The 13,039-nt window shown below is 41.9% G+C and overlaps 2 protein-coding genes and 1 long non-coding RNA gene across 3 annotated transcripts; 2 read left to right on the forward strand and 1 right to left on the reverse strand.

Moving 5' to 3' along the window:
• Nucleotides 1–4,459: 4,459 nt before the first annotated feature.
• On the forward strand, nucleotides 4,460–7,479 carry LOC118212601 (tubulin beta-1 chain-like). The gene is made up of 4 exons (XM_035390652.1): nucleotides 4,460–4,638; nucleotides 5,756–5,864; nucleotides 5,962–6,072; nucleotides 6,255–7,479. The coding sequence occupies exons 1-4, from the start codon at nucleotides 4,582–4,584 to the stop codon at nucleotides 7,316–7,318; spliced, it is 1,341 nt and encodes a 446-aa protein (XP_035246543.1). The 5' UTR covers nucleotides 4,460–4,581; the 3' UTR covers nucleotides 7,319–7,479.
• LOC118212603 lies at nucleotides 6,509–12,045 on the reverse strand. The gene is made up of 2 exons (XR_004762277.1): nucleotides 11,963–12,045; nucleotides 6,509–6,649 (listed from the first exon to the last, which is right to left on the reverse strand). It is a non-coding gene; the product is annotated as an uncharacterized LOC118212603 (long non-coding RNA).
• LOC118212602 (tubulin beta-4B chain) lies at nucleotides 9,357–12,822 on the forward strand. The gene is made up of 4 exons (XM_035390653.1): nucleotides 9,357–9,532; nucleotides 11,077–11,185; nucleotides 11,275–11,385; nucleotides 11,568–12,822. The coding sequence occupies exons 1-4, from the start codon at nucleotides 9,476–9,478 to the stop codon at nucleotides 12,626–12,628; spliced, it is 1,338 nt and encodes a 445-aa protein (XP_035246544.1). The 5' UTR covers nucleotides 9,357–9,475; the 3' UTR covers nucleotides 12,629–12,822.
• The last annotated feature ends 217 nt before the right edge of the window (nucleotides 12,823–13,039 follow it).

Consider the following 13,039-nt stretch of genomic DNA (forward strand, 5'->3'; position numbering starts at 1 on the left):
CTTTGTGCTCATTGATTTTACATCAGCTGCAGTACCTCACTCATTGTTTCCAGAATTAGCATTGCAGCACGTTGCATTAACATTGGATTCACGTTAATCAGTCTTAATTAATGTGTGCCTGCCAGCGTTCCCACTATCAGGTGCGGGACATGTACCGTCGTTCTTGTTTTCAAAGGTGTCACAAATGAAGAAAGCCTCTGATAAAGGCTTTCTCTAAGACACGCATCAGGGCCTCAAATTACAACTCATTTGGCCTCAAATTAAAAGGCAGATGACAAGGAAGTGTGTTTTAAATCCATTAGGTTGTGGAGCCCATGTTACACATTCATTAACAAGTTCAGTGATTATTCTTCGATTGTTTCCGATGATGTGCAGAACCAATGAACGGAACAAAGTTTTTAAATATTATTTTTAGTGCGACAAGATTGTGCTACCTGGCACTGTGAAAGACTGAGGCTCATCTATTTTACCTGAACACTGCTGACTCCCACACCTGACTTATGGTGAAAACCATATCATACAATTTGCAGTGGTAAGAAATCCTGTGTGCATCAGGTAAATTCTACCTACGGCTAACAAGCGCCAGAGGAAAATGTGGCTCATGCTCATATGTTTGTAATCTCACACCCCCATGCGCATACCCCCCTCCTCATTCATTCATTCATTCAAATGAAGAGAAGGACCGCTCTTTACACTGAATACAATGGACTTGAACCATTTCCACTATCAATTGTTTTGCCTTTAGTAGGGCGAAACCAGAGTCAAAAGGGGATGGGACAGGGGGTTGAAATGGATGTGGCACATTTTGTTCTGTGTTGATAACATCGTCTTATTTATATTCATAGCAGACGCCGTTACTATAATGTGTGCTTCAGTCGAAGGCTGATCCATTATATCTTACACAGCTGGATACACACCAGGGCAAGCAAAGTGCTGTGCTCAAATGTACAGAGATGACCCTCCCACAATGCAAGCCCAGCACTGCCTATGGCTCTTAATGACTGTGAACCTTTTCTTTCACCCAACATCCTTGAACTAGCCTTGTTCTAGTGGAGAGAAAAAAACACAATACTCCACCCACCAAGAAAAAAAATAAGTACCACTGCAATCCACTAAAAGCAGAACTATTCGCCAACTACTTTCCATTCTTTAATCAGCAGATCTGCACGTTGTAGTGCGCTGTGCTGCCTTTTACAATGTTACAGCATTGCTTTTTTTCCATCCCCCCACTTAAACATGATGCAAAAGCAGGCCCTGCCCAGTTTGACACCGACCTGCACCCCAGGGAAAACTCTTCCGTATGAGCAATGCACTTGCTGCCCAGCATCCTCATCACTGCGAGGGAGGCCCAATGCATTCATACTGCAGGGGCTTAATTCTGCACCAGAAGCAGCCAATCACAGGGATGGGATGCAGAATATTTGCACAGCCAATCAGCGGGCACCAGCAGGGAGAGGCTGATCTGGGAGCACTTGTATCTTTCGGGAATCATGTCAGCACGCTTGGCTGCCCTCCTTCCAGCATCAAATACAGCGCTTTGTGTTTTGGCCATTTGGGCTGGGTCTGGGCTGTGCAACGGTGCAGGATGTGGGTGTGGCACTGATGCTACAACAAGGATCCCATCCTGAGAGCAAATAGTTGCCCTTTGGAAGAAAATTGCTGATATAGTTACATTTTGTGTGGATGATGGTGTCAGTTTCTCAGGATTTCTACTCGAAATAACAAGAAAAAAATACTCCATATTTACAAGACAATGCATACCAACAACATGTCTAGGTTCTAACGAAGCCTACATCCAAACCAGTACTCAACTGGCAAAAGTGGATTTATTAAAACAAAAAGCAAAAAAACCTACTTTTAAAGATACATAAGGTAGCAAAAATAATAATAATAACATATAACTTCATATGAATCGGTTATAAAGTAAAAAAGATGAAAATGTCCACTGTAACATTAAATACAGTTGCAAGAATCCTGTAAACACAAAATCAGAATGCACAACACATTTGAAAATGTATCTCAGTATTTTCCACATAAGCACAACTGCCTGCAGGCCGTTCTGTCCTAATAGGGCACCACTGACTGCCCCACGCCTCACCTCTTCCTGCCAGCGCCCCAGTTTTCAATGCACTTCTTCCTCACGTGACGCTTCCTGGCACAAGCATCTTTGCCGTAGCGTGGCTCTAGAAAATCACTGCAGCCTCCTGTAGGCTTACACCAGCAAATCTAAGTGCTTAGCTAGCAAAATGTTTAACGTTAGGTTTAGCCAATTAGCTAGGCCTAATACGTTCAGTAATATGCAAATAAAACACAATTTTTAATTATTATTCAGTGTCATAAAGGAAAAGTGTAATATGAAATTCATAATCGTTGTATAAATAAAACTTAACGGTGGTAATAAATGCCAAATAAAAGCTAATAATGAAGGCTCCCCGGAGGCCTGGCCAAGACGAACCGGGTATGAGGCCAGAACGTTGGTTGTTAAACCGTCTTTTTTCAGTGTGAAGCGGATTAACGTAACTAAAAGGGTTAAACAAGTGAACCGTCTGTTTTCCTACACTGCAAGATTAGGCTTTGCAAAGGGTTGGTTGATGCATTACGAGGTCTTAGGCATTTGCGCTATGCGAACTTTGATCTTTTTCTGTTTTACCCGCATGCTTTTATCATATTGAACTACCCTAATGAGACCATTGAACCCCTGGTTGCATCACGAGACTGCAGCTCAGCTTCTGCGGGATAATTAGCTAAGGGAAATCTGTCTTAGTTTCGTATCCATGTTGTCCTACTTGTTTGCTGCGATTTTTGCGGAATGACTGGATGCATGGCATTTCTCATTGGAGCTTCTGTCGGCAGCTCACTCTCCACTTTAACAGTCTTGTGCAGCTGAAATTCAATCCTGATTTTTGGACAATGGTTTCTCACCGCTATAAGTGGAACAAGGCGCGGCAGGATGTGCTCGAAAGAGCAGTATCACCGTAGCACAGAATTGACTCCGCTAGTTCGCCCGTAGCCGTACACATGTGCGCGCGCACACACACCCGTTCTTCCTTCCTGCACTTCTGGTTTTCTGTTCCGCACCTTGAGCGGGTCATGCGCATATTTATTACATTAACGTTTTTTTTAATTTTTAATCCAGGATGTTACTTGCTGTTCCTTAATATGGTTCTCGAATGGAACCCAGTATAATGAATAACAACAGTCATTTTATTAATCGTTTGCTGCTTCTTTTCTTCGATAGAGCCACGTCTTGGTTTTGTAATCTAGCTGTATCTGTCATACTACATGTGCCCTTCTAAATCGCCCATTGATCCAAACTGTCGCCGAGGCAAGCAAATGCTATAATGCCATTACAACACATGGGGTAGTCCGCTGGATTAATACTTTATATCTGACAAGATCTGATTGATTGCTGGAGTGGATATCACCGATTTAAAAATCACACATTTGCCACAGTGGGGATTTTTAGACCAGAGGTTGCAACGGTCCTCTTTTGCTATCTAATTTGCACCGGCTTCCGTGTACTCAAGCATGCTAGGTCACCATGTAGCCTCTGCTATCGATTTTACATTTGGTATTTTTCCGCTTTACCCCAGGTGTTCCTGTTTGCTGCAGGAACAAAGGATAAGTGCTTTCAAGCCAGTAAAAAACAGCGTAGTCAACATGCATTAGCCTACGTTCTTGCTAATGGACCCACTTTGTTCCGAACAAACTCAGCTGTGGACAGAATTAAATGTTAATTTTATATTGCCACTGTATATCAAATGGACGCAACAGTACAGCATTTGTTTTCATGCTTTACGATTTCACAAAAGCCGGCAATATAATGTTGCAATGTTTCTGGTCCAGGGCTGACATCAAAAGCTACTGCAAATCGTGCACGCCCAGTTTCCGTTGCCTTGGCTAACAATCTGTGCATAAATGCAGGCCATTGCATATACACAAATTTCACAGAACTGTGAAAAGCATGTCGAATGTACCGAGAACGTATTTCTTTATCATACATAACATAAATTACAGCAACCAGTTTCGCACACTTGTTTTGATCACAATCAGCAGCTGGTGCAAAGCGATACATAGCTTGCAAATGTTTCCGAGAGGTGCATGGTATTACCGGAACTCTTTATATAGGAAAACCTAAAAAGTAGCAATGGTTCATCAAAATCACCTTCCATGCAGTAGTTGGAATTGGGCGTAACAAAGAGGTAAGAAAAAGAACTCCACTCCACTCAAAATCATTAATTATTTAAAAACTTATTGGAACGTGAGACACCCCACATTAAAGCATTCAATCGTGTTGCGCAGTTACCATTTCTAATATCTAATTTGAATGTCATATGTCCTTAACCAATCACAGTTGCTTGTATGTTCACATTCCGATTGGTTTTAAAAGTGCAGAAAGTAGGCGTTTTGAAATACCAGCCAATGGCTGCTGATGGTGTCGTCCTATATCTTGCATCAAAACCGGGAACATCCGCTAGTGGAGCATTTATTTGACGTCGCTGTGCTAAAAGAATTGTGTAAGCAGAAGATACTTCGTATATTTTTTGTCTTAAACTAGGTTACGAGTTTTTCTAAACGAAAATGAGGGAAATTGTGCATCTTCAAGCAGGGCAATGCGGTAATCAGATTGGAGCAAAGGTTAGTACTTTTACATTTTAAAAATCCATATTTATATGCGTTTTATAATTGTATTTAATTTGTGAGGTTGTGTTAAACAAGAGAACACAAAGATTTGAAATGACGGGCAAATAAAACTACATCTTGCATTTCCCTCTATAAACGTTTAAATCGAACCATTCTGCTTTGGTGGCTAACAATCTTATAAATTATGCACTTTAAAAAATATTATATGGCGTAGCAATCGGCAAAAAGTGGAAAAATTTGTAGAAAAGGTCTATGCCACGTTAATTTTCTACTGCGTTGTGGCACTGGATAAGGCCGCCACCGCTTGCTTCTTTGTTTCGGCGTTCATTTGCTCGAACTGTACGTTTAGTTTAAAGTATATTTAAATGAATATCGTAGCTTTCACTAATTTTATATAACGTCATTTTATAAAACGTCAATATATGTATGATTAAAATATACTGGCCAAGCAGATGTTAGCCGCCCTTATAGTAGCCTACATTTAATTCAGGATGACTCGCCAATTCCTTCTTTGCGGACGTGGGTTCTGCGTCGGCACGTTGTAGCGCATGACGTCGTAGGTTTTAGAATTCAAATAATCAACTGTCCAACCAATCGGTGCATAAAGCGCGCGCGGCTTCATAGTTCATACATGCTACCGCCTGGGAGCTCAAATTTTACCCCTCCGCGCTTGAGATGATTTGAGCTAGAATGATTTGTAGGAACATGGAAAAGCGTTAAGTCTGTCAAAGTGAATAAAGGAAAAATATAGATTTATAAAGTAGATTTTTTTAATTTTAATTGACAACCCTATCTGAAGAGATTTGCCTGTATGTTTTCCTATACCATGCTATACCTTTATGCAATACCTTTATATGAAATTATTAAACCAAACCACAATTGTTTTTTTTTTTTTTTTTTTTAGTGTTATACAATTTGTGTAATTCTATGATAGTGATGCAGTCACAATTACTTGCCTTCCAATCATAGAAAAAAGACCTAATGAATTAAAATAATTTAACACTAGGCTATACATTGCATTAATTCTTCCACATGTTGTCCTTTGTCAAATGTTGCATATTTAAATGGTAGAAAAATATAAGTTGTTTATTTTTTCTCTCTAAACTTTCAGTTTTGGGAGGTGATCAGTGACGAGCATGGCATTGATCCTACAGGCTCTTACCATGGAGACAGCGATCTGCAGCTGGACAGAATCAATGTATATTACAATGAAGCTTCAGGTATTTACCATTTTAGTCTGCGCTTTGAAAATGTGTGGGTGACTGTTTGTATTAGATAATGCTCAAATGCCCTAATTGTTTCTTTAACATATGTCAGGTGGAAAATACGTCCCCCGTGCTATCCTGGTGGATCTGGAGCCTGGCACGATGGACTCTGTGAGGTCCGGACCATTTGGGCAGATCTTCAGGCCAGACAACTTTGTCTTTGGTAAGTGGAAAATTCTGAGGTGTAAAGAAGGGGGTATTGTACAAATAAAGTAATTCGTGGCTGAAATGGAATAATCAACTCTTCCGAGTCATATGGAGGAAGGATGATTGATTATTTGTGCTCCGGAAAAAAAGTACTACATCTGTCAAAATGCTAATTTTGTTAATTCACTGTGTTCATAGGCCAGAGTGGTGCTGGAAACAACTGGGCAAAGGGCCACTACACTGAGGGGGCAGAGCTAGTCGATTCAGTCATGGATGTGGTGAGGAAGGAAGCTGAGAGCTGTGACTGCCTGCAGGGCTTCCAGCTGACCCACTCCCTGGGTGGGGGTACAGGTTCCGGCATGGGCACCCTGCTGATCAGCAAGATCCGAGAAGAGTACCCCGACCGTATCATGAATACGTTCAGCGTGGTGCCCTCTCCAAAAGTGTCAGACACTGTGGTTGAGCCCTACAATGCTACCCTGTCTGTGCACCAGCTGGTAGAAAACACAGATGAGACCTACTGTATTGACAATGAAGCTCTGTACGATATCTGCTTCCGTACACTCAAGCTCACCACACCATCATATGGAGACCTCAACCACTTGGTCTCTGCCACAATGAGCGGGGTCACCACCTGCCTGCGTTTCCCTGGCCAGCTCAATGCAGATCTGCGCAAGCTTGCTGTCAACATGGTTCCATTCCCTCGTCTCCATTTCTTCATGCCTGGGTTTGCACCCCTCACCAGCAGGGGGAGCCAACAGTACAGAGCCCTGACAGTTCCAGAGCTCACCCAGCAGATGTTTGATTCCAAGAACATGATGGCTGCCTGTGACCCGCGTCATGGCCGCTATCTCACAGTGGCTGCTATTTTCCGTGGACGTATGTCCATGAAGGAAGTGGATGAGCAGATGCTGAATGTGCAGAACAAAAACAGCAGCTACTTTGTGGAATGGATCCCCAACAACGTCAAGACCGCTGTGTGCGACATCCCACCTCGTGGCCTCAAGATGGCCGCCACCTTCATTGGAAACAGCACTGCCATCCAGGAGCTGTTCAAGCGCATCTCTGAGCAATTTACCGCCATGTTCAGGCGCAAGGCCTTCCTTCACTGGTACACTGGAGAGGGCATGGATGAGATGGAGTTCACGGAGGCAGAGAGCAACATGAATGACCTGGTGTCTGAGTACCAGCAGTACCAGGACGCCACTGCAGATGAGGAGGGAGAGTTTGAGGATGAGGAGGGAGAACAGGAGCTGGCTTAAACTGATTTTTGTATATACACTGAGCTGTAACATTTCACTGATGTGCTGAGCATTGTATCCTATTCAGTCATTGTCCCTTTAATTTTATATGTTGTCTTTACCATTCCTTCTTTCTTTATGTACAGAAGAAAATGCCCAATAAAACAGCCTTTGAAAGTACATTATGCGTTCGTACTTGTTTTATTATAAGCACAATATAACTCGGCTCCATCACACATGCCCTGTATTCACAACTTTGCAAAACAACTAGTGACACAACATAAAGATGAAGGCCCAAAATATTTATTATTCTCATGAATGCACAACACTATCTGAGAGGATATGGTTTTGTGACTAAAGTTTTCTGACAATTTTTATAAATTAATTATGCAAATAAGATGACACTGCTCGCAAACTGGGAATTTGTTTTAGGTTTGGCCGGTGCAAAGACAAATTGCAAATATAACCACAAAAAGGGGATGAACTTGATGCACCATTTTAATAGCTGTCAAACTGCATTGCTTTGTCAAATTATTTGAAGAATATTTTTTAAATTGGAACTATTTTCGCAGTATCTACAAGACAAACTTACTGGAAGGTGTTTGTAGCGACAACAATGTTACTTTTTTTATTTTTAATACAGTTCTTATCAATATACACTTTGCCAGCAGAAATAGTTTGGTGGTATAGTATGATCCATGTTGGCTCACCTTTGCATACAATCACACAGAGGAACATTGTTTCCTATTTATACTAGTATAATATACAGTAGTATTATTATAATAGTATGTTACAAGCATCTTATGCTAGTGACCAGGGGCATCGCCAAGGATTTTGGGCCCCACAACCCCAGGCCACCCAAATCCTGCACAATTACTGAAACCACACCTCCAGAGCATAATAATCAACCATTTAACACTTCAAATAACTACCTTTGCAGACTTGCAGTTCTCTTGAAGCAAAAAGTTATTCATCCTATGTTCTCATATTTTTTTAGTCCCCTGTCAGCCTGGGCCACTTCGATGGTCTTAATTTCCACCCCTATATGACGCTTGTGACAATTTCGAATGCGTTGACAACATGTGCATGGGTACATGCTTCAACGTTTTTAAGCGTTTCACTGTTCAAGCATGTGGTAAATGCTCGAACGTGCCACACTTTTCTTTTTACAAGAGAGTACAGGTGCCATGCAGGCGAGTTGCCAAATTAGGTAGGCTACGCACGGAACAAAAAAAATCTAACGTTTAACTACCTCTTCAGCATTCTATGCGCAAATAAACTAATAAATTCCCAGGTTACAGTACTTCCATCCCTAACTCGCTACCTCTTTAACAAAGCCTAATCACAACTGATTATCCCTATCAATGGGAGCATTTAAACGTCACGTTAACTGTTGAAGTTTGTTTTCATTTCGGATTACATGCGTTAGTCTAATCGACATAAAATGAAGTATTTATTTAATTATTAAATGATTTATTTATTTAATTCCACATTTATTTATTTATTTTATTTTGGCACATTTAGTCCTCCATAAATGATTGGTTAGGTAACCAGTCGTTGTTTTACATACGATTACCGAGCCTTACATTTAACTAACTTGTTCCTCTATAACCTAGCAACACTGTCACTCAGCAACAATAATGTACAAGAGTTCAGCCAAATGCTCATTATTAATTGTTCACTAGCTGCTAGACTTCTTGCGAGTCTCAACAATACCAAGTATCGGCTGCTAGGTTACAACTCATACAAGTTTGTTCAGCAGTTTATTTTCTAACTGTAATACATCTGCTCTGCCCGCTGAAAAAAAACTACTTGGCGTAACTGGTTTCAAGAATACAGTTTTACGGTTGTCTGGCCTCCAAGTGTTTGGCTATTCGTTACCATTGACTACGTGAAATAACATCGTCACACCAATGAAAACCGAGAACACCAAAGAGGTTGATCGCTTAGCCAATAAGACTGTGTATTTTTGGGATTGACAGTTTTTGTAGCCATTTGATTTCGTTATGACTGGTTACCACAGCAACAATTGAAATGAATGGTTTGAGAATTGTATAAATCCACTGTGGGATTTTTCAACCGTTGAAGTCAAGAAGCTGAGCGTCTTTCGAACTAGGACTCTGAGTGAGCCCGAAGTATTCCTGCACATAGCACGATTTTGTTCAACTATTCTAAAAAATGAGGGAAATTGTTCATCTGCAGGCTGGCCAATGTGGAAACCAAATTGGAGCCAAGGTTGGTTGGTTGCTGTCTGAGGTGGAATGTTTGTGGGAAAAAATGAGACCAATGTAGTTACTGTAGCTGGCGTTATCTATCTGTCTTACTTAATTGTCAGTGGAGTCAAATAAGTGTTTGCATGGCTAGCCGATTAGCCGTCTCATTTGGAGGAAATTCACTTGATAGCCAACTACCAGTAATCTTTGCTAAAATATGTATTAAGCGTGGTTGCTTGGCAAGTTTACTTGATGGCTCACCAGATGGCTAGACTAACGCACGAACATATCTTTTTTGCTAGCTACTTTGCTTGGTAGCTATCTAAAGTTGCTGCATAACAATTTGAGCATTGCTGTTGGGCTAGCTATTGCTGAATTTCACGAAGATGTGTGCAAATAAACGTAGTTTGCGAACATAACTTATTTCCTAAAGTTAATGTTAATAGGTCTTTAAAAGATTTACTTAAGTTTGCTGTTAAATAACTAAAACTGTTAGTTGGTTCTAGCCGATTCTGTTGGAGCGTAAATTGCGACGTGCCAGTCCTCCACCGTCTCCTAGCAACTTAACGTTAGTCACCTTACACCACTGCTCTTATCGGTTAGATGGCTAACGTTCTTGATAAGCATATGGAATAGTATAGCGGGGTACATCGGTTTTAAAGTTACATTAATTTACTAGAATTAGCTAGCCATTTGTACTACCAATAAATCTGACAATCTAGCTTTATAGTTCTTTCACAAAAATAGTTTTACATTTATTGGATAGCTATGTTACTTGCTAATCGACCCAGCCAGTGCCATCGTTCGAAATAGGCGCGCACACACATATCCAGCAGTTACGGGGTTGCACATGCTCTCGGCTTCTTTAGTTAGCTTGCTAAAACTAACTTGGGTCATTCGCAGGTGGCTATTATAGCGACGTATTATAAAAATATTTATAGTTAACGTTCTATTACAGTGTCACTGTATTCAACAACTAATAAAATGTACGTTTGCCTTTCACTATTGAACTGAGGAAGTGGGCAAGAATATCATTTATGTGACCCACTTGTACAAAAAATAAATAGCAAAACCAATTCAAAAAGCAAGCATTAAAAAAAACAATGATTCCTCTTTATTTTTGGGGGGGAAAAACAAACTTGCATTGCATTCGTCTGTGTGCAAGAAGATTTTAATAGCATTTGGGTAGCACTTTCTCAGATGATTACAAAAGAGGTCTATAATGTGAAATTCCTGAACAATAATTTGCACAACGGTAGTAGCTGCAACTTTTCCCTGTAATTTTACAGAGGCAGCTAAGCCACTGTTAATGCTACAGAACTCGGTTGCTGCTAATTAAGTGTACATTGTTCTGGACTTATTATACTTCTGGACCTCTTTTGTAACTGCTGACTTTCATGTATGTAAAGCGTGGATTCCCCCGTTCCCCTTTAGTTTGCCCCCCTCCCAGGCGACTGCTGTCGTTGCCTAGAGCTGGCTCTGGGAGTGAGGAGATTGGATATCACTAAACAGTAGGTTTTGTGTTACCTGGCAGCCATATGGTACAAACACCTGTCTTTGTTCTAGTTCTGGGAGGTGATCAGCGACGAGCATGGAATCGATCCCACCGGTACCTATCACGGCGACAGTGACCTCCAGCTGGAGAGGATTAATGTCTACTATAACGAAGCTACGGGTGAGAGTCCATTTCTGTTTCTCCAAGCGATTCAACAAATGTGCACTTTAAATTGTGCAACCTCATCTCATTTTTAATTGTTTTAACAGGTGGCAAATATGTCCCCCGTGCTGTCCTGGTGGATCTGGAGCCTGGCACGATGGACTCTGTGAGGTCCGGACCATTTGGGCAGATCTTCAGGCCAGACAACTTTGTCTTTGGTAAGTGGAAATTTCTGAGGTGTAAAGAAGGGGGTATTGTACAAATAAAGTAATGCATGGCTGAAATGGAATAATCAACCCTTCCGAGTCATATGGAGGAAGGATGATTGATTATTTGTGCTCTGGAAAAAAAGTACTACATCTGTCAAGATGCTAATTTTGTTAATTCACTGTGTTCATAGGCCAGAGTGGTGCTGGAAACAACTGGGCAAAGGGCCACTACACTGAGGGGGCAGAGCTAGTCGATTCAGTCCTGGATGTGGTGAGGAAGGAGGCTGAGAGCTGTGACTGCCTGCAGGGCTTCCAGCTCACCCACTCCCTGGGTGGGGGTACAGGTTCCGGCATGGGCACCCTGCTGATCAGCAAGATCCGAGAAGAGTACCCCGACCGTATCATGAATACGTTCAGCGTGGTGCCCTCTCCAAAAGTGTCAGACACTGTGGTTGAGCCCTACAATGCTACCCTGTCTGTGCACCAGCTGGTAGAAAACACAGATGAGACCTACTGTATTGACAATGAAGCTCTGTACGATATCTGCTTCCGTACACTCAAGCTCACTACGCCCACCTATGGCGACCTCAACCACTTGGTCTCTGCCACAATGAGCGGGGTCACCACCTGCCTGCGTTTCCCTGGCCAGCTCAATGCAGATCTGCGCAAGCTTGCCGTCAACATGGTTCCATTCCCTCGTCTCCATTTCTTCATGCCTGGGTTTGCACCCCTCACCAGCAGGGGGAGCCAACAGTACAGAGCCCTGACAGTTCCAGAGCTCACCCAGCAGATGTTTGATGCCAAAAACATGATGGCTGCCTGTGACCCGCGTCATGGCCGCTATCTCACAGTGGCTGCTGTTTTCCGTGGACGTATGTCCATGAAGGAAGTGGATGAGCAGATGTTGAATGTGCAGAACAAAAACAGCAGCTACTTTGTGGAATGGATCCCCAACAACGTCAAGACCGCTGTGTGCGACATCCCACCTCGTGGCCTCAAGATGGCCGCCACCTTCATTGGAAACAGCACTGCCATTCAGGAGCTGTTCAAGCGCATCTCTGAGCAATTTACCGCCATGTTCAGGCGCAAGGCCTTCCTTCACTGGTACACTGGAGAGGGCATGGATGAGATGGAGTTCACGGAGGCAGAGAGCAACATGAATGACCTGGTGTCTGAGTACCAGCAGTACCAGGATGCCACTGCAGAAGAGGAAGGAGAGTTTGAGGAGGAGGGAGAAGAGGAGCTGGCTTAAACTGCACTGCTTAATGTCACATGCATTTTTAAAAGTTTTCTAGTTTGTCTCTGCCGTTTTGTTTCTTGGTGTTCCTCGAGTTTCCTTTTTCTGTCAGTGCTTGTTTCCCTGTTTTACTGGCATATATATGTTATAAAAGTTCTCTCAACTTTTTATTGATGCAGACTTCAAATAAAAAGTAGCTTTCATGGTAATTTGTGTGATTTTTCTTTTTTCATCTCGGTTGACATTTCTTCAGAAGTCATGGTCAGTCAGTTTCACAAGCATGTTCAAGTTTCTCCTTACAGATTTTGCCATGTTTCCTCTTGAAGCATCTCTGATTGCTAGTTCTATTTATATTCAATAGCTTGTCAGTACATGATTATTTTTTGTGCTTTATAGATGTGGGATTTGTGGAGCAGTTTGACACAG

The sequence above is a fragment of the Anguilla anguilla genome, chromosome 14 (assembly GCF_013347855.1).
Source record: "Anguilla anguilla isolate fAngAng1 chromosome 14, fAngAng1.pri, whole genome shotgun sequence".
Classification (NCBI taxonomy): domain Eukaryota; kingdom Metazoa; phylum Chordata; class Actinopteri; order Anguilliformes; family Anguillidae; genus Anguilla; species Anguilla anguilla.